This window comes from Neomonachus schauinslandi, chromosome 9, assembly GCF_002201575.2.
Source record: "Neomonachus schauinslandi chromosome 9, ASM220157v2, whole genome shotgun sequence".
Taxonomy (NCBI): domain Eukaryota; kingdom Metazoa; phylum Chordata; class Mammalia; order Carnivora; family Phocidae; genus Neomonachus; species Neomonachus schauinslandi.
The window spans coordinates 140876690-140898216 of NC_058411.1; the positions used below are offsets into that span (position 1 = coordinate 140876690).

The 21527-nt window shown below is 43.3% G+C and overlaps 1 protein-coding gene across 1 annotated transcript in view; it reads left to right on the plus strand.

The window, feature by feature from the left end:
• The window catches only part of EFL1 (elongation factor like GTPase 1), a 145415-nt gene that overhangs the window by 54517 nt on the left and 69371 nt on the right, over positions 1–21527 (plus strand). The window contains 4 exon segments of the mRNA XM_044917993.1: positions 1900–1996; positions 1998–2052; positions 2299–2465; positions 7405–7543. Coding sequence (XP_044773928.1) covers positions 1900–1996; positions 1998–2052; positions 2299–2465; positions 7405–7543 — 458 coding nt within the window.

Sequence of the window (21527 nt, forward strand, 5' to 3'; positions counted from 1 at the left end):
TAAAAAAAAAAAAAAGAAGAAGAAACTCTCAAAATTTTAAAGAGAGAACAACTTATATATATATGCCAAAAATACGGGTAACTACTATGAAGGGATAGAATATGACTCTAAAAATGAAAAAGAAAAATGAAAAAGAAAAATGTTTTTTTAAAAAGGATTGATAATATGTTGGTTGAAAAAGGGAAAAAGAAAAATTCAAAAAAAAAAAAGTTAAAAAAAAAATTAACTTTGAATGAGTAAAGAATCACGGTAGAAAAGCCATGAATTCTATGTGTAGTATTCCCCTAGCGCTGGAGTTCTTCCGTTCTCATTGATCGGTAAACTTGGTCTTGGCTGGCTGTTCTCGCTGATCTTCTGGGGAGGGGCCTGCTCTAGTGGTTTCCAAAAGTCTTTGCCAGAGGCGGAATTGCCCCGCCCTTGCCCCCTCCCGGCTAAGTAATCTGCTCGGGTTTGCTCTCCGGGGCTTTTGTTCCCTGCGAGCTTTCCGTACAGCTTTGGAGGCGGAGAGTGAAATGGCGGCCTCCCAATCTCCGCCCCGGAGGAGCCGAGAACTCGGGGTCTTGCTCCTCAGTGTGCCCCCAGAGATAAGCCATCAGTCACTCCCATCTCTCTGGTCTCCGGCCACACTCCGTGCTCACCCGGCCTGTGACCGCGCGTTTCTGTCTCTGGCACCCGACCCCGGGTGGAGTCTCCAAACCCAGCAGATGCCTGCGGTGTGCTCCCTCGCCGCTCCTCCCGGGGGAAGAAGGGGAGTCTCCCCCGATCTGCCACTTGTTGGGTCCCTGCTGGAGGAGCAGGGGCCCGAATGTGCCGCGGATCACGGTCTATGGCCACCCCGAGCTGAGAGCCCGCGCCTGGGCTCCGCCTCTGCAGCCGGCTTCCCTGCTCCGATACCTGGGAGCTCTGCCCTACTCAGGCACCCCCGGTCTTTCTGTGACCCCGAGGGTCCTGAGACCACACTGTCCCGGAGGGTTCCACCCCCCGCTTAGCCACCAGAGTGACGTCCCTCGGCAGAGCAGACTTTTAAAAGTTCCGATTTTGTGCTCCGCGGCTCTATCACTTGCCGGAAGCGGCCGGCGGACGCCCCTCCCCCGCCGTCTATCCTCCCGAATATCGCCTCGGATTCACTTCTCCGCACGTCCTACCTTCCAGAAAGTGGTCGCTTTTCTGTTCAGAGAGTTGTTGCTCTTCTTTTCTTCGATCTCCTGTTGAGTTCGTAGGTGTTCATATTGGTTTGATCCCTATCCAGCTGAATTCCTGAGAGGAAACAAAATCCAGGTCTCCTACTCCTCTGCCATCTTGCTCCACCCCTTGAGGATAACTGCTTAGGAAGAAAGGCTGAATCCCCTACCCCACTCCAACCAAGACTAACCCACCAGCAAACACACACACACACCCACACTCTGCCTTTTCTGTGGTGGTGCTGGGGTCTAACACCATGTGACCTTTCACTCCCACTGAGTCGCCATCATTCAGCCTGACCTTGAACCCTTCCTCTTGGACCCCGGGTCTTCATGAAGATATATGTTTGTGCTTGTGGAGAAAACCTCCATTTCCTATTGAGATCTTATGCTTGCTTCTCCACGGGGCTGCTCTGTGCCCTGGTATCGGCCATTCGTTTCCCTCCCTTCCCTTTTGGTCGCCTCATCCAGAAGCAATGTGGGCATTCCAGAAAGGCTCCATGCTGTTGTAGATGGCTCTCTTTGGGGACATGGGCTCTCTTATGCCACTCCAGAAGCTCCGAATAGCTGGGGACAGAGCGTTCTAGAGAAAGCCTGGAAGGGACCTGGGACCCATCATTGTGTTATCCAGCCACATTAATCGTTGCCGTTTCCCTGCTCCAACGACTAAGAGATGCTTGATATTGCCAGAAGTAAACATATCTGTGATCTCCTGTAGACCTCTCACTCAGGAAGAAATTGCTCAGAGGCGAGAGCGTGCAAGACAGAGGCATGCCGAGAAGCTCGCAGCAACGCAGGGGCAGGCATGCACGGAGCCCCCCCCGGGACGGGAGTGCCCTTGACACAAGTCCAAAGGGAGAGGAGACCAAAGGTACAGCTTTCCTAACTGGGTTTTGGTGCACAATACTGATTTATTGGGCATTCACTTAGCTTAGGACACTTCCTCTAGCTCTTGAGCTTGCCTGTAAGCGTAGCTTTTATCAGTATTCTGTCGCTCTTGGTGTTTCTTCCCTAAAACTGGGCCAAATGGATCATATTCACTGTTCCCTCTATTTCTAGGTGCGTCCTGGATTAGAGAGAGCGTTGTTGGCACTCATTATCCTTCTGTTTCCGGCAGGTGATGAGCATCAGGTGGAGAGTATGGCCCTTAAATCTCTGCCCCAGGAAGGAAACAACCAAGAGTCTTTTATTGCATTTGCTCGCGTGTTCAGTGGTGTGGCTCGAAGAGGAAAGAAAATTTTTGTCCTGGGGCCCAAATACAGTCCTGTTGAGTTTTTGCGGCGGGTAAGAATTGGAAGTAAAACATTAGTATATCGTTCCAAGGTTCTTACATCTTTTCAGATTGATTGAGATTTACCTTACTGGTAGATTTATTTTGTCACTAGATAGGCACATTCAGATGACTCCATGTACCTCCTCTTATGTTGCTTTGGGGACATTTGGTAAATCTGTCTCACTTAGTAGCATTTGGAAAACTAAACCAGTATATGAACTCAGTTTTCAGGCCTTATCTAATTAATTACAAGGCTTTTCAAGGCCAGAGAAAAGAACTGGTAGGAAGAGCTGCCATGCTGGAGCCAGGGCAATGGCAGATCTTCAGGAAATACGGAGATCCAAAAACTGGGTGGCACAGGCCAAAGGCCTGGGCAGAGAGCAGGTGACAGGCCACAGTTGCATGGTAGGTGGATCCCAGAAATCGATCGGGAAGGTCTGGAAGCAGGTGAACAGCCAGCATCTAAATACACCTGAGCCAAAGGGCAAGAAAGAAACCACAGGCTGCAGCTACCTCAGCATGTTGGGACATAGGCAAGGTATGTACGTAATAGTTACATGACAGTGGTCATTGGATGATGGAGGTGCCAGAAGTCCAGGGAGTGAGTCACAATCAGCAAGAAGCGGTGAGTAAGAACTTGGAAACATGCTGTGTCCCGAGCAGGAGAGCACGAGCTCCTGTCCTTGCAGGGAAACCAGAGAAGCTGCTGGACTTGGCAGCAAGTGACGGGGCGGGGCGGGGTTGGAGAGGGCCCTCCATCAACTTGCCTTAAATGTTTGTTCCTCCAGTTTTAGCAGTTTAATCCTTGGAGATCATGCTGCTGGCTGGTGGCCCCGCCGCCCGTGGTGGGCTGTGGCGTGTTCTGCTTCGGCAGGAGGGCGCATGGCAGTTGTGCCTGGGGCTCTATTTTCTGGGGGCTGTGATGGCATGTATAAACTCAGTTATGCACATCTTAAATGCACATCTTAACATCTTGGTTTAGACATGGCTGATAATTTGTTATTTATCGGGAAGGGTCAAGTGGTGGCTGATTTTTTTTCTTTTTTGTTCTCTCAACTGTCAAGATGAGTAAGAAATTGTTACTTAACGTAGTACTGATTTATTGGGCATTACAAATTCCACGAGCATTCCAACTTACCTTCTTTACGTAGTGTATCTTTGCTCTCGTGGGGCTAGAGGTTGAAATCACTTCTCGTGTGTCAAGACTCGAGGAGCAGCGATGAAATGAATTGATGGTGCAGATGACTCCATACTCCAGCAGTCGGGGTCCCATAAAATCTAATTCCAACATGCTTTAAAAACAAGGGGACTATATTACACATACCCCAGACATAAACCTTACTGGACTTGCGTGTTCATCCCTTAGGTTACTTTTCTGTTGCTGCATATTACCTACTACTACAAATTTAGCCAACGAAAATGATACACATTGTATCATCTCACAGTTTCTGTGGACTGGGAGCCCAAGCATGGCTTAGCGGGTCCTACCTGGTGTCTCACAAAGCTGCAACCAGTGTTGACCAGGTTGTGTGCCTTCTGGAGGCTCCTTTGGGAAAGGATCTGTCTCCAGGTTCACTTAGGTTGTTGTCAGGATTCATATCCTGGTACCTGTGGGGCGGAGGGCTCCACATTCTTTCCGGCTGTCGGCCGCCCTCAGCTCCTAGAAGCAGCCTGTGCTTTCCTGTCCTGTGGACCTTCCCAGCTTGGCTGCACTCCTTCAGGCCAGCAAGGAGGGTCCAGGCTGAATGTATTTGCAAGACAGTCTTGCGTGATGTTCCGTAATCATGCGAGTGACATCCCGCTGCCTTTGCTGTATGCCATTGATGAGAAGCAAGCTACGGGCCCCCCTCACGCCCAGGGGGAGGGGATTGCGTGAAGGCATGAACAGGAAGCAGAAGCTATGGGGGGGCTACCTTTAGTCTGTTTTACCACTTATATATGCACTGTGGAAGGCTGTATTATTTTTGAACTTGGTATTAATGGAATCTTCCTGTAGTTATTCTTCTACAACTCACTGTTTTTACCTAACATTGTGAGATTAATCTACATTGATGTCTATTTCTGTGCTTTCATTGTTTGTTGCTGCATAGTATTCCGTTATGTAAATAAGCATTTTATTTTTCCATTTTCCTGTTACTATGTATTTGGGTCCTTTCATTTTCTGCTCATCTAAACAATGCTATCTTGAATACTTTTGTACATATTTCCTTGTGCACGTTTGCACGAAATTCTAGGTAATCCACCCTTAGTGGAATTGTCTGGGTAATAGAGTGTGTGTATCTTCGGCTTACTGGTCAGTTCCAGACTGTCCTCCAAGTAGTTTTCCTTCACACTCCCAGCAGGGGTCCCTAACAGTCCAGTGTTCTCTAGCCTCACCAGAGTTTGTTATGGTCAGGAGTTTAATTTTTGCCAATCAGATGCATATGGTATGGTCTTTTCAAGAGGTTTTATTTCACTTTTTCTTTATTACTCTTTTAATATGCTTATTGGTCATTCATGTCTTTTCCTATGATGATATCTTTGGGTCATTTGCCTATTTTTGACTTGTACCATATACACATATTTTTTTTTTTTAAAGATTTTATTTATTTATTTGAGAGAGAGAGAATGAGAGACAGAGAGCATGAGAGGGAGGAGGGTCAGAGGGAGAAGCAGACTCCCTGCCGAGCAGGGAGCCCGATGCGGGACTCGACCCCGGGACTCCAGGATCATGACCTGAGCCGAAGGCAGTCGCTTAACCAACTGAGCCACCCAGGCGCCCTACACATATTTTTTAATACGGGTTTTTAGATGTTCTTTGTATAACCTGGATACTAATTCCTTGTCACTTTTTTTTTTTTAAAGATTTTATTTATTTATTTGACAGAGAGAGACACAGTGAGACAGGGAATTCCTTGTCACTTTTAAGTTTTGCAGATTCTCTTCTCTAGTTTGGGACTTGTCACATTTTCTATTTAGTATCTTTTAATGTACAGAAGTTCTTAATTTTAATGTAGTTGAATTTATCAGTCTTTTCCATTATGGGTTTTGCCTTTTGTATCTCATTTAAGAAAATTAAAATTATGACTGTTACAAAGGCAAAATTTTCACCTATGTTTCCTTCTAAAGTTTAAAGTTTTGCCTTTCTATGTTTAAATGTTTAATTCAATGTTTATACATGATATGAAAGAAGGGATCCAATCTTATTTTCGTCCCCCATACAAATACTGGTTGTTCCAACATCATTCAGTGAATACTCCCATTTTTACCCTCTGCCCTGCCAGCTCTGTCAGAAATCAGAATTCATATGTGAATTGGTCTGTTCCTCGACTGTTAGACTTCATTTTTTCTGTTTCTCTATCACTGTCTCTATTCAGTGCTGACTTCTAAATATTTTGGTATTTAAAAGGCCATGTCCTCTACCCTTTTTTTTTTTTTTTTTTGGTGAGTGCCTTGCTTACTCCTCTTTACTCTTCCATGTAAGTTTTTAGTCCGCTTGTCAGGTTCCAGGAAAAGCTCCATTGAGACTCTGATTGCTTTAAATCAGCCCATGTATTTGGTGTGAATCGACATTTTGCAATATAGCATCTATGAATCTATTAGGCATATCTATTTAGGTTATTTTCAGTGTTTTTCATTAAAGTTTTATAATTTCCTCCATTTTAATCACTTTTGTCAGACTTATCCCTAGCTATCTTATATTTTGTTGCTACTCCAAAAGTTACTGTTCAAAAAAATATTTTTTTTCTCTTGCTGATGTAGACAGTTAACTGTTGTATACTGTCCTTTGTGTTTAGCCACCTTGCTAAACTATCTCTCTAATTACAGTTCACGTGTGGTTTGAGTGGATGCTCATATTATCTGTGGATAATTCGGTTTCTCCCCGTCTCATCCTTCTGTTTTGTGTGTCTTTCGAGCTACCCCTGCAGAGTAGTCGCCGGGTCAGACCATGCACGTTTGAATGTGGCATGTGCTTGCAAGGCCAACGTTCTCATGGGGTCTCCAAGTCCCCCCAACACAGTAGCTTCTCCCTCCTCCGGGCCTTCATGAATTTACCTGCCTCTAGTGCTTTTTGGTCACTCACTCTGTGACGTTAGTTATGTTTGTATGTGCTGTAACTTCATGTTTTTCCCACTTCGCAGATAGCGGTACCGTAGTGCCTTGGACCCAGAGGCCCCCAAAACAAGTTGTTTGATTGAAAGGCTTTCAGGGCACTTGCACTTATATGGAGGTTGCTGAATAATTCAAGGCAATATCTTGAATACTTTTCAACGTCTTGAATAATTCTTGACAAAACGTACATACTTTGAGACGGTATGTCCATAAGAACGAATATGACAGGAGGTGAGCTCATAAACCTGTTATCCTGGCAGCAGATTTTTGCTGTGTTTGTGCTCGGTCTTCTCGTCAGTGTCCCCAGCATTTCACAGCGTGCTCCCTTCCAGATTACCAATATTAGCGTATAATAGCTGTGGCTTGGCCATTTTCACGGCATTTTTATCACATCTGACTACTCTTCCAAAGTTATTTTTATGTGTAGCTCAGCACTAGCACCTGTTCTTGCCGAAAGCTCCAAGGGCGTTATAATAAGATTAAAACAATTTTAAGTGAGGATAGTAATAATCATAGCACAGTTGCCACCAAAACTGGTATGTGGCATGGTTCACATAAATACTGGCAGGAGGCTGTGGGGATGTGTGTTTCTTGGCTAATGTGGTCGTACAGGTCACAGCGGATTCATATTCCTGAGCCGTAAGGCTTATGACTGTTGAATTCTTAACAGTTTTTCAGTATTTGAGAAATTTCACTACTTCATATTTTATTTCATACCATTTCAAGTTTCCATATTTCAGGTTTACATGAAGTGTGACTGTATCATCTCACCTCTGAATAGGAATAACTGTATAGATTCTAAGTAACGTCTGTAGTCAATGCCTGCTAACTTCTCTTCAACCATTTTTCTTCGCCCAGGTGCCATTAGGCTTCTCCGCTCCACTCGATGACCTTCCCCTGGTTCCCCACATGGCGTGCTGCACCCTAGAAAACCTGTATCTTCTGATGGGCAGGGAGCTGGAAGGCCTGGAGGAGGTTCCTCCAGGAAATGTGCTAGGTAAGGAGGCACTGTGCCCCATATCTCTGTCCCTGCACTCCGTTCTCAGAACTCACCCAACACGTCACCCAGACTTAGTGAACTCTTGGAAGGAAATGACTTTGATCTCTGTTTTAGTGTGGTTATTTTTTTTCTGGTGTCCTTAGACTTTAACGTACCACCTTTGAGCAATCAGCATGTGGATCGGTAACTTGCTGTGAGTTATGGTAGTTCTGTTTTAAAAAGCACTGCTTAAGTCATTTGCGAGTGCTCTGTTTTAAGTGGGGGTTCCATTTGGTTGGGAGCAAGAAGGGGAATTCTTGCTCACATAAAAGTCTGATGAGTGAGACACTTCTGGTTCTAAATTATTAGAAACTATTCTGATGTGAATTCTGATGTGATTTCTTGCAGTATTTTTAATCCATTGAATGTTGCTTTACGAACAGTAATCAGCTTACATCCACAAATGCTGTTTGTCAACCCCATGATGTTTATTGGCTTCTGCTTCTGTGTGCAGAATTCACTTTTTGAGGTCCTTAATGCAACCCAGAAGTCTCAGATTGAGGAATTTCGTTTGGAGCATCACAGGAACCCGTGTGTGCTATGGGATGTCATATCCCCTGTACCGTTGGTTTCTGAACCCTTAGGGTGTTTGTCAGCTCTAAAGCTATTTCTTGGGTGATTGCTTGGCTGGGAATTCTCTTTGTTTTTGAGAAATGGTCTAGACTATTGGTCCCGAACAGCTAATGATTTGTTTGGATTTTGTGAACCTGAGTCCAAGAAATTTGCCTAAGCATTTGCCACTCCCTCACAGAGATCCATTCTTTTCTTTAGTTTATAATTATTTTTCTTTTCTTTTTTTTTTTTGGTGGAGGGCCATGGAATTAGTAGAATTTCTAGCTTTTCATCAGTGTTACCCATTCTCTTCCATTCCTTTAAAAAATGCCATTGAACCTTGACAGTTGATAGAACTCTGAGCTACCATGGCCAACAAAACACTTTATCAGGAAGGACATGGGAATGAAGAATGGAAAACACTCTAGTTTTGGTTGTAAGATTACTGTTTTGCTCAGACTCGGTCCACTTTGTTTCTTAAACGGAAGGGAAGGCAGAAGATCTCTAAGGTCGATACTCAAGTGAAAGAGAAGGTGTTTGTAGAGTGAAAGGTTTTTGTCCTGTTTCCTCCAACTAAGGCCAGTGTTGGCAGTCTTTCCCCGGTAGAGGCTGGGGGAAACCAGCCTCTGGTTTGACAAGCAATGGTTTCTGGATCTCCACGTGCTGTCCAGGGCTGAGGCTCTGTGGTTTATAAGGAGGAAAACCATCTGTCTTTCATCTGCCGCCCAGGGCAGCCCTCTGCCCACCATCTGCTGCTGGAGACCTTTGTAAGCTAACTGTCTTCCTCTTGGAGAAAAGAGGTGTGCCTCATTCCCGTTTACTGCTGTTTCAAAATAATGGTGGGGTGCTTGGTAGGAGCTGGGGTGATGGTGCAGGTGACGAAATGTTTGTTCACCAAATTTAGCTGTGTAGAAATAACACAGATGGACACACCACTCTGGGGCAAAGTGGACGGAAGAGGAAAGCCAGATTTATTTTGCACAGGAGTTAGGGCTGTGTTTAGCTGCAGGTAACCAAAAACCAACTGCGGAGTTTTGAATTTCTCTCAACAGGAAGCTGGAGGATAGATAGTCCAGGGCTGGAGTGATGGCTCTCCTGCGGCCTCAGAGGGCTGGTTCCTTCTGTCTGACTGTTTGCAGTGCTCAGCGTGCAGCCTTTGCCCCCCAGGGAACCACGACAGCTTCGGGACCTCCAAGAATCACACGCACAGTCCTGGCAGGAAGAGGGCACAGGGGCCAAAGGTCTTCTCACAGCACTTCTGTTTTCATTTGGGAAGAAATGCTCACTTAGTGACGTCTCTGTCTGTATTCTCATTGTTTGTGACTTCTGTCACATGGCCAGCCCTAGTTGCAGGAGAGGCGAGGGACGGCCTCCGCAGCTAAGGCAGTTGTGAGTAGCCTTCGACTGGCCGCTCCACCCTGCCAGCCGCATTCCTCCCGCCCGGGCTGGGCCCTGCCTGGGGCCCTGCTGGAGATGCTGTTTCTTCACGTTAAGGAGGAAGATAGTCCACCAGGAGGATTACGAATGTAACCTTGAAGGGGGGGAATCCAGCCAACCACTTTATTTGCCTTTTGAATTGAAACTAACATAATTGTTTTCCTTTTATTAATCCAGATCCAACTGAGCCCCGTGCAGGACTGGAAAACATGAGTATACCAAAATTCTGGTCGTAGTTGGGCCACTTACTAGTTGTACGGCCTCGGGCTGGTTGTATGGCCTTTCTGGACTCGAGCTTCCCCAGATGATTTGAACTAGGGCAGGGACTGCTAACATTTCTTATGGCAAAACTAGAATAGCCACTTAAACCTTTCTTTAGGAAGACTCTTTGTGGGTTCTCAGGACTTCTTTTATTATATTTATCACATACTGTTATATTTATCATATATTCTAAACATTAAGGATGAATATTAAATAGCGTCATATGGAGGACATTTTATTGCTATAGCTATAAAATATACACAAAATTACATTTTGTACATTTTAAGATATGAACGGAACTGAAGTTTCAAGTTGCCATTATATTATGGTGGGTTGACATTTCAGTGAGGATGGAGCAAGGTAAAAGTTCTTAGTGCTTGGGTCATGAAGGTCTCACATGGATCATGTCAGTTTTTCACTGGTTGGAAAAAATGCTAGAGTATCTCTCAGGTCCCTTCTAGCTTTAACTTCTCAGGCTTGTGCTTCTTAGAGAAAAAATGTTATTTCAGGTAATTAGGGTATTTCCCTTCCTATTGTCGGTTGAGGGGCAGTGAGTTTCTGATATGGTTACTTGGATGGGTTGATAACCCATTTAGGTGGCTGCACGGGGACATCTTGAACCTCGTTACCAGCGCTAGAGTCAGGACGACATTTTCAGGCAAAGTCCGCTTGTTTGTTGATTAAAAACCTGGAGCACCGGTCTCAGGAGCAGCAGTTTCATAAGCCAGGTGTTTAATAAGGAACTTCCCAAAGCTAGGAGTGTGTTTCCGGCAGCAGAGAGGAGCAGGCCGGGGGAACGGCGGCTGGCACCCCCGCCACCAGGTTGCCCGGTGAATCGCCCAAGAGCAGGCATGCAGCCCAGCTGGGTTTTTACGCTTGCCGGTTTGTCTTCTTGGGGAGATTTGAAGTTAAAAAAAAGTAAGACGATGGCTGAATCTGGTCGAATTGATGTACACGTTCCAGTTATTGTTGCTGCGTAACAAAGCACCGAAGCCTGGCAGCTTAAAGATGGCTTGTAGTTTTTCACGAGTCTGCGGTTTGGGCATGGTTTGGTGGGACACCTGGTCTCCGTGTCTCGTGGTGTCAGCTGGGGAGCGCCGGGCCTGGGTGCTGGACTTAGAGGAGGCTCCTTTCACTTCCTCGTGGGGAGGCTGCTGCTGGCTAGCTGGGGCCTGGGCTGGGGGTGGGACTGGGGCCTGAACACGTGGCCTCCCCACAGGGCGGCTTGGCGTCCTCACAGCGCGATGCTGGGCTCTGCAGGGCAGCATCTGGGAGGACGAGCCCGGAGAAGCTCTGTCAGCTTTAGGACCTAGCCTACCCCCGCTCCGACCTCACTCCGTAGCAGAAGTGAGTCACCACGACCGGCCCGCATTCGGAGGGAGGAGACGGACTCCACCTTTTGATGGCAGACACGTCAAAGAACTTGTGAACATGTTTTAAGATGACCACACCGTGAACCATAGATAATTTCTTGTTTTCTTTTCTATTTTAGCAGGCCCCTGACAGGACGCATATTGCAAATAAAGACATAACAGAGTTTATAGCAATCAGGGCAGGCCTATAAATCCCGTCTATTTTGCTCTTGTTAGAGAAAAGGTTGTAATTCCTGTTTAATAAGAACATAATAGAGAATGATATGACTGATACCCATGTGCTTTTCATCAGTGATGATGCCGAGTCGGATTGATCAAATGCAGATGAAAATTTCTGTTGGAGAAGGAAATGAAAACTTCTATGGCATTTTTTTTTTTACAAGTCAGTGCGTATAGGCAAAGTCCAAAGGAAAGTTCCTTTATTGGCACTTGGAAGATGAAGACTTCACATTTGAACTCTGTTATAACTCACTTGGAGAACTTACATTGACTGATAAGTGTGGAATAGAGTCTGTGGTCTGGAAATAGTTGATTTAAAGTTTAAAATCATTTAATTCCAACCTGATGTTTAAAAAGCTCGGATAGATGGGACGAGAGAGACCTCCCCGTGTTTAACACACAATAGCCCTTTGTTCAGCCCCTACCAAGAACGTCTCTAAAAATAAATGTTTGCTACAGGCTCCTATTAAAATGTGAGGGGAAATTGAATTAGGATTCCAAATCTTTAGCCTTTTCTTATACACTTTCAGAACTCTTCCATATGGTTAAGTCTTTAACATTTCAAGGCCATATTCTAAGAGGAAACGTGATACTCTTTTCACAACAGGAGGAAAATAACATTAATTAGCTTTTTTCTGAGCTGGTTTTAGTTCTGCCGCGGTGGGTTGCTGGGTGATGGGAAGTCGGTGGAGATTGAATGAAGGGTGTGTGTGTGTGTCTGCCCGTCTGTCTGTCCTTAGTCGTGTGGGGAACTTGAGGAGTCAGAGCCTTTGGCATTATATGCAGATTTGATTTTGTTGTTGCCAAGGAAATCTCAACAGTTTGTGACTCTTAAGTCTTAGTGATACTTTTTGTAATACATTGAATTCACTTACTAGTGAATTTCTTTTCTTTTTTTTTTTTTGTAGATTTTTTTTTATTATGTTATATGAATTTCTTTTAAATACACCTTATCAACATTTTCACTTGGAATCTATTTTAATCAGTAAATAATAGCCTTATTAGTCACTTCCTAGGATTAATTTTCCGTTGGTTTTAATAATTTTTCTTTTACAGATGATAGTGATTTTATTGTGTCTATAATGTGTCTTGTTTCTTATTTTTAAATTGCGTATAGAAATATGATAGGTGCTCATTACAGCTGTTCTGTTATGTCTGGTTCCTTCCTAACTTTAATGAAAACACTCGTTTTAGCTTCGGGTTTGCTGATGCCGGTTGGTTCATATCTCTAATGTGTCACGTTAGCAAAGTATGCTTCTTTTTTTTTTTTTTTAAAACCAGGAATAGATACTGAGTTTTATTGATGGGTTCCCAGCATCTAAAGACAAAGTTATAGAGCTTTGCTGCTTGCTGTAATTGATGTCATGGATTATATTTAATTATTTCCTGATTATTCAGTTGTCCTTCCATTCCTAGAAGGAAAGAAAAAAAAAAAACAGCACTTGATCATTGCACATTCTTGTGGTACACCATCGGTTCTATTTACTAGCATTTTGTCCAGATTTCTCTTGGATACTAAGTAAGTTTGGCCTTTATTTTCTTGGTATTTCCAAAATGGGAAGCGTCCTCTCTTCCACCCTCGAGAGCTGGGCTGTGTAATGGTAGCCACTGGCCATATGTGCTTATTTACATAGGCTGGGACCAAACAGCATTAAAAGTTGACTTCGTCGGGGCGCCTGGGTCGCTCAGTCGTTAAGTGTCTGCCTTCGGCTCCGGTCATGATCCCTGGGATCAAGCCCCGCATTGGGCTCCCTGCTCGGCAGGAAGCCTGCTTCTCCCTCTCCTGCTCCCCCTGCTTGTGTTCCCTCTCTCGCTGTGTCTCTCTCTGTCAAATAAATAAATAAAATCTTTAAAAAAAAAAAAGTTGACTCCGTCAGATGCGCTAGTCACATTTCAAGTGCTCAATAACCACGTGTCCCTAGTGGCTGCCATACTGGACAGTGCTGTTCTAGGGAAATTTCTATAGACTGTGATAATTACCTTCTCTTTGAAAGTTTGGAAACAGTTCGCTTGTAAAATCATCTGGGCTAGAGACATAAAATGTTTGATTCTTTCGATCTGGTTTATTGTCTTTCTCAATTCTCAGTTTCTGTTTTCTTGCTTTGTTTCTTTATTATGTAAGTTTGTCTATTTTATTTTGATGTTATAGCTCTTCTATATGAATGCTGTTATGTTTCAAGTACTCTTTAAAAGATAATTTTCAGTATTGTGTAGGCCGTAATATAGGTACATTTGAGAAATGCAGACAGGCTGAGTAAGAGTTACCTCTTACCGTAGGGGTGACCATCACTCTCTTTATATGCACATATGAGCACATTGTTTCTTAAAATTGTGGTAAAAAATATAATGTAAAATTTGCCATCTTAACCATGTTTAAGTATACGGCTGAATAGTATATACGTAATGCAAAAATAATCATGTTTCCTGTGTTTTCTAACCTGTACGTATTTCTCCTAGAGACGATCTCTTCTCTCATATTTAGAGCTTTCTGTTTCCGTACATTTACTATAACTCCCAGGACGGTGTTAAATGGTGGTGCAGTAGTGGGGTCTCATTCCTGACATTGTAGGAATTCTTATGGACGTGGTACTGGGTTATATAGGAGATCTGATCTGCATGGTCTTTATAACACTGCAGTGACTACAACGACTATTTCTATTTACTAGATTAATTTTTTAAATGTAGATGGATGCTGACTTTTATCAAATGGTCTTTTCCATACCTTTCAGGCGATAGATGTTCTTTCTCTTTTGAGCCATTTTATGCCATGAATCTCAGTAACACATTTTTTAATATCAATGAGTCACATATTCCTGGAATAAGCTACTGTTGAATGTATTTCAGTATGTTAATAGAGCAATGAATTCAATTTGTTGGTGGTTTTTTATGTAACATGTTTATAAGTTTGGCTGATCTGCATTTTTTATATACATATTTATTTTATATTCATGGAGTATAGGTAACAGCATTCCACTGGCTACGTGAAATGAATAACAAATTAGGGACAGTTTTCACTGTTTTTATTTTATGGGACAGTTTAAATGGCACTAGAATTTTCTGGTCCTTAAGCGATTTGATATTAACACCCATGAAACCAACTCTACCTGGTTGGTTGTCAAGGTTGTGATTTGATAGTTTTATCAGTTGTTACTCTCCCTTTCAGTTTTTTGGGTTTTTTTTTTTTTTTTTTTTTTTTTTTTTACTGTTCCTTACATTACATTACATTTCCCTACAATAATGCAGGGAAAGGTAAACTGCAAGTTCACGGTCATAGCTCCTTGGAGAGATGATTCGGTTGAGGAGGGAGGAGTACCCTAATATGGGAATCATGCTGTCATAGGGAACCATGCATTTCAGATTGGTTATTTAGTTCATTTGCATGGATACTAGTATCGATATTGATTATAATAATGATATGAAAATGAGCATCTGTCAGTGCTTACCATGTGCCGGGAACCTCTGTGTATTTATGTGCAAGTATCTGATTTCCTCCTTGCCAAGTGAGACAGATACATTTTACAAACGGGAAAACTGAGGCTTGTGAAGGTTGTAATCATCTATAGAGCAAGCTGGGAGGTTTGTATCCCTCTGTTATTTCACCTTCTTTGTTCCTACATTAATTGTTCTTTTCTTTTTTCCTTTTCATCAGTCTTATTTGGTTGTTACATTGTATTTTTACTTCTATCATTAATCGATTCCTCATCTGTAACAGGTTCTTAATATATTAATTTAGCATCCTTAAGAAGCCTTACCTTCTATATATCATATATTGTTTCATTTATTTTTTTAGAAGAATTGGTTCACTTTTTTTTCTCTTTTTCAAATGAATGTGTTTATGGCCTGAATCTTCATATAACCTTGTCTGGATTTCTTTAGAGTTTTACACATTGTTTTCTTTATCATTGTGTTTTTCTGTGAACCTCCCAACCAGAGGACTGCAGCCGCACATTACAAATGCAGCAAGCTGTGGGTCCCTTCAGCCCTCACAGCGCCACCTGGGCCACAGGGTGGCGGGAGTCCCCTTGTCTGTGGCCTCACGCGGAATTGTTAGCATATGGTTTGGCAAAATGCTTATCACATCAGTTAAGGTGTGACTGTTCATCCTTTTTTCACTGAATGAAGTAACCGGTTATAACTATGTAACTTCTTTTGAAGATTATTACAGGTTTGTAACCTAAGAATTGTCTGTTAATAAGCTCATTGCCTCTCTAGACATTATTCGAGAACAAAGGATTATTTGATGGGGATTTTCTTCCCCACCATCTTGAAATAGGACATTTCCTTTTTTATTGTTAAATGGCACTGACAAGATAGCAGATTTGACCTTTCTTCTTGGTATTCTTAATGCATGACAGAATGGGGAAATCATTTGACCTTTGTAAATGGTTTAATGAAGGTTGGGAAGATGTCCTTGATGATTGATACAATGGTCTTCTTGTTGACAAGGTGAAATTTGATTTTTTTCCAGTAGACAATCAACTGATTGTCAAAAAGCCCGAAAAATACGCTCTCTTATACCCCTAAATTGAATATGTGACTCCAAGATGTAACAGCCCCACTTGTAGGTGTATATATCAGAGAGCCTTTTAAGTCTGCTCTAAAAAAGGAGACAGGTACGAGAGTGTTCACAATAGCACTGTTCATGATGGCAAAAAAAAAAAAAAAAAGGTAACTGGTTAAATATCCATGGACAGCAGAATGGATGAGTAAATTATGGCGCAGTCATACTCAGGAAGAATATTGTATCTGAGTGAAAGTGAATGACTCCACAACACCGAACGTATTGGCTAGGGTCAGGCTCACAAATACAATCGATTTAAACAACAAGCAAGTTGCCAAGCCTTTATATAGAGGTAAAAAACACATAAATACCGTGTATTGTTGAGGGACAGATCCATATATAATAAATAATGCAGGGAAAGGTAAACTGCAAGTTCACGGTCATAGCTCCTTGGAGAGATGATTCGGTTGAGGAGGGAGGAGTACCCTAATATGGGGAATGTCTTCTTTCTTCAGATGACTAGTGGGCCTGTAGTGTGTGTGTTCTGTTTTTCTTTTTGAGCTTTTTATCTCTTGAATGTCTTCTCATATATTTTTTAAATTAGGAGGAAAGATGGTGTTAATATCTTTACTTGACGTCATTGGTGCTGCCTTGTAGAACTTGTCCCTGAGGACTGAGTTGAGATATGGGAAGTGTATGGGTTGGGGATAGGATGCTCTGGGTTACATTCCCGCTGAGCAGTTTTTAACTTTGTAGCCTTAGGTGGGGTGCTTAACCTCTCTGATCCTTAGTTCCATCTTGCAGATGAAGATAACAGAAGGCAGTGGGATGGTGGCCTTTATTTTGTTTCTAAAAATATCAAAGGGCAAAATGTTAATTAAGTAAAGAGGTCATTACCATTGATTTCCATGGGAAATATCATTAATTGACTGGCAAAAGTCACACATATAAAGAAAATAAATCCTAAGTGAAGCGCTTAATTATGAATACTAAAGAACATTTTTCTAATCTAACATGTCATTTATTTAAAGCAGTTCTTTTTATCTAATGAAAAAAAGCCAAGTAGGCCATCATAAGCATTTTGGTGCTTTCCTTGTGGTAGTGAAGCTCATCTGAAAAATGTCTTCCAGCAGGATATGTAGAAAAGAAATTAGATGTTCTGGCTGTGACTGAAACTACTTCTTTACTCTCTGTCTTATTCCTAGTTATTCAGTTAGAAAGAGTCGACACTTCTGTTAGCTTCTCCAAGAGAAAGCTCCAGGTAGCAGAGATGATAGGGAATTGGTTTCCCAGTGAAATAAGGCAGAAGGGCTGGATCCTTGCAGCTACCGAATGGTCAACATTGATGTCAGAGCTCCACTCCCAGCTTTGGATCAGAGCCCGACTCCAGATGTAGGCATTTGGGAGGAGGAAAGGCTATGTCTTGCAGGTTGAGAGAGGTCGAGAATTTTCTACTGAGAAGCATGTGTGCAAGCTTGAACACGGAGCGCAGAAGGAACTGATTCTTCGTGAGAAGCCAGGCCATGTTCTGTCCGTGAGCTGTGTGCGGTAGATTCAGAGTTAAGGTTTGAATTCTTTATTTCTTTTTTTTTCAAGAAGTTATTAACTATTAAAATGAGTATATATTCTTCTGAAATAGTATTCTAACAAAAATAGTGATTCATAAAAGCAAGCATTCCACAGGATTGCAGTGTAATTTGTTTCCTTAAAATAAAAAGAAATGTATTAATTTTTTAAGCTGCCATCTGCCAGGGAACTCCTTAGACCTCTGTAATTGTATTAAGAGCCACAGGAGCTGAAAGCACCTGGGTTCTGCCCTGGAATAAAACAGACTGTGGCCTTTTTCCAGTTTTGTAGATGGGGGAGGAGAGTCACTTTACCTTTTGCTAGAGAAGGAAGTTTCTGTCAGTTTGTAGCTGGGTACTTAGCTTCTTCCATCCTAGCTCTTGACACCAGCTGGTTTGAGAGAAGAATCCCTTAAGGGGAAGACGTTTCTTTAGAATAGTAGACACGTCTTCTTTTCATTATAAATATTCTGGAATTTCATGGCTGAGAGCAGAATCTCCTCTTGGTCTGAACATTTCTCATTAAAGGGTATCAGGACAGTGACCTTTTTTATTTTTTAATGTGATAAGATCTTGTAGGACCCCAGAGCCAAGGAGATGTTATCACTTGGAAGGTCTTTGTTTCTCTCCTGCGATACACTGAAATGAATTGCTTCTTCCTCCCCTCGGTGTGACCCAGGTGTTCTGGGAGGCTCACTGGTACATCCTGGGCTGAGAAGCAGGAGGCTGCTTGATGTCAGAGAAGCAGAGAGATTCTGAGTCTCAGCTCTTTCTCTTTGCTTTGGTCCAGCCACGAGGAGAGCACTGTCCTCTGCTCTGTAAGGCCACTGTTGCCCCCAGGAGCTGTTTGAAGCCCCTTTCCTGGATCGTGAGCTGAGGGTGCTCTCCCCGGCAGGGCAGGATCCCACTGCCTCATCATCTAGAGAGCTTGTCTGTCCCCACTTGTTATTTGTGCGGTGTTCTCAGAGGCGTGATGTTGAGAGACCTCAGCTCCGCTGACACATTCCCGCCTTTCTTCTCCGTTTACCGTCTTCTTCTCTACCAGATCCTTTGTACTCTTTCTTACATTGCTCTTTGGGTGTTTCATGTTCTGTAAATCCCGTGTGCTCATTTAAGCTCTTCTAGGGCAGGGACCAGGTTACCTGTAAACTACGTACTCAGGTTTGTTTTTTTTTTTTGCCCCAGATGCACAGTCGTGTGCCAGCATGGTTTGTGAAATAAACCTTACCTATCCCTGAGTTTTACTGCCACTTCTGTCGTTAAATTTCCACCAGTACTGTAGTCTGTTATTGGGCTCTGTTTTCTGTGCTGATGTATTTGCCATTCTATATTGTTTGGTTTTGATTGTTTCAACGATTCATTTGTTAATCTCATTTTATCACTATTTATTTATTTATTTTTTAAAATTTTTTAATTTTTTATTTATTTGACAAGAGAGATAGCACAAGTAGGCAGAGCGGCAGGCAGAGGGAAAGGGAGAAGCAGGCTCTCTGCTGAGCAGGGAGCCCGATGCGGGGCTCGATCCCAGGACCCTGGGATCACGACCTGAGCAGAAGGCAGCTGCTTAACCAACTGAGCCACCCAGGCGCCCCATCACTATTTATTTCAATAAGTTTTTGGCTGTTCTTGGACATTTATTCTTCCATGTGAACTTGAGATCATTTTAGTTCATTCCAGTACATTAAATATCTACATTAAGATATTTTATTTACAAAAGTGAATCATGAGGGCACCTGGGTGGCTCAGTCGGTTAAACGTCTGCCTTCAGCCGAGGTCATGATCCCGGGGTCCTGGGATCAAGTCCCGCATCTCGCTCCCTGCTCAGCGGGGAGTCTGCTTTCTCCCTCTGCCTCTGTTCTCTCTCTCTCTCTCAATCACTCTCTCTCAAATAAATCTAAAAATGAATCATGATCACTGTCTTTTACTATAAAACTCAATAATATAGAAAAATAGGTAAATTACATTCATAGGGATGATGATTGTAGGTGTTACCAGTGTAATGTGTTTTCTTCCAATCTTCTGTCTGTAAGCACGCATCCATATGTACACCTGCTATAAAAGGAACTCATTTTATTTGTGTGAATTTATAAGTTCATTTGGGAAGAATTGACATCTTTGTCCTATTGAGCCTTTTCTAGTAACATGGAGCTAAGGAAGGGGCCGTGATTTATACCCAGCACTGCATTGTGTCGGTCTCCAAATTTTATTACCAAATCACGTAAACAATTAAAATCATATCAGTACTGGTCTCTTTGGGTAAGAAGCCCTTTCCATTTTTACACAGGGTCTTGTGTTGTGGGCCCCAGGCCTACCTGTCTCAAATTGAGCCAGCTGCCGGTTGCCAGAATTAGTCTTTCTGCCATAGGGTCTTACCTGAAACAGGGACTTCTGGATATTGCTGAGGCCCAGTATCGCTTATGTTTAACTTCTGGGGAGAAGAGTTTCTCTCCTAGTGGCACAAGTTAATTCTAGTATGCCTGGGTGACCTGTAATCTAGTTCCATTTTTCGAAGTTTAGATTTGGATTGGACCAAGCATTTGGATTAGACCTTTTTCTGTGTTATCAATTTTCCATACTTTTTACCTTTCTTTGGACATTTCACTTGAGGTTTGGGTTGGAGGGATTTGGGGAAGGGAGGAAGGGGTATCAGGGTCTCTGATTAACCTTTCTTTCTCAGGATCCAAAGTCTCTTAAAAGAAAAATAAGATAATTTTTTTTTTTTAACGTGTAGTGAACTATTTGCTCTGAAAAGACAAACCTTCGCTTACTTTCATAGACTGATCATTCTCTTACATTCATGCATTTTGTGTTTGCTATACATTTGACTCTGTATTAGGTTAGATTTTTCATGCTGGGTGCTTACATTTAATCTTCCAAATTATTTATATTTTTTTATTTTTATTTTTTTTAAAGATTTTATTTATTTATTTGACAGAGAGAGACACAGCGAGAGAGGGAACACAAGCAGGGAGAGTGGGAGAGGGAGAAGCAGGCTTCCCACGGAGCAGGGATCCCGATGCAGGGCTCGATCCCAGGACCCTGGGATCATGACCTGAGCCAAAGGCAGACGCTTAACAGCTGAGCCACCCAGGCGCCCCTTCCAAATTATTTATAGACCTTTCACAGTTTTGCTCCCAAACTAAACAGCCCTGGGTTTGTTGGTTGAGCCCTCTGGCAAGTTGGCCACGTCTATGGACCTGAATCTATGGATCTGTATCCAAATAAAATAAGGTTGTGTCAGGTGATGTCTTATGGCCTTTCCTTCTCTCTTAGCTGCTTTTCCATGAACCATCCCCACTGTCCTAAACCTGGGTTTTCCATCTGTTTTAGTTGCTTTGCTGGGCTCAGTATTCTCTTTGCCTTCCTCTCTCTCTCTGTGGATTGCTCTAGGTAACACTCAGAAAGCCAGAGGTCCAGGTGCCATTTGGCAGACAAGTTAGGGACCCCCCCCCCCGCCCCCGAGAGCTCTTCTTATCATAACCAGGAGCTTTAAAAGGCAGCCTTCATCCTGATTGGATGCACAAGGACTGTGCCCCAAGAGGTCCAGAATGGCTTTGTCGGACTTGAGCCAACTCAGAAGCGTTGACACCTTCTCTGACCCTTATTTACACCAGCGTTGATGTCTGGGCTGAGGCTGAGTGGGCTATGTCTGCTCTCCGAAGCCGTCCATCCATCCTGGGCCGGGAGAAGGCAGCTGGTTGTTTCAGCTCCAGCAGGGGCCGCAGCTGCCGCGAGCTGCGCACAAGGGGGCAGCCTTTTCCATGGATTTCCATCCTGTGTGAGGCCAGAGGAACAAAGGCGGGTGTCTGAGCGCGCGCCTGAGTCCGTGCTTGGCTAGAGCCCTCATGGAAACTTGTGACCGTTAACTGTGTTTATAAAGAGTATCAAGCGGTCGGGTGAAGGGTGTGTGCGTGCGGAGCAGGTTCTGTGCTGCATCAGACTGAAGGGTGTGAACACAAGCGGCGTGTGTGTGTGGGGGGGGGGGGGGGCTGTAGACGGTGCACCGTTGCCCAGCCCCGGGTCCTGCACGTGGT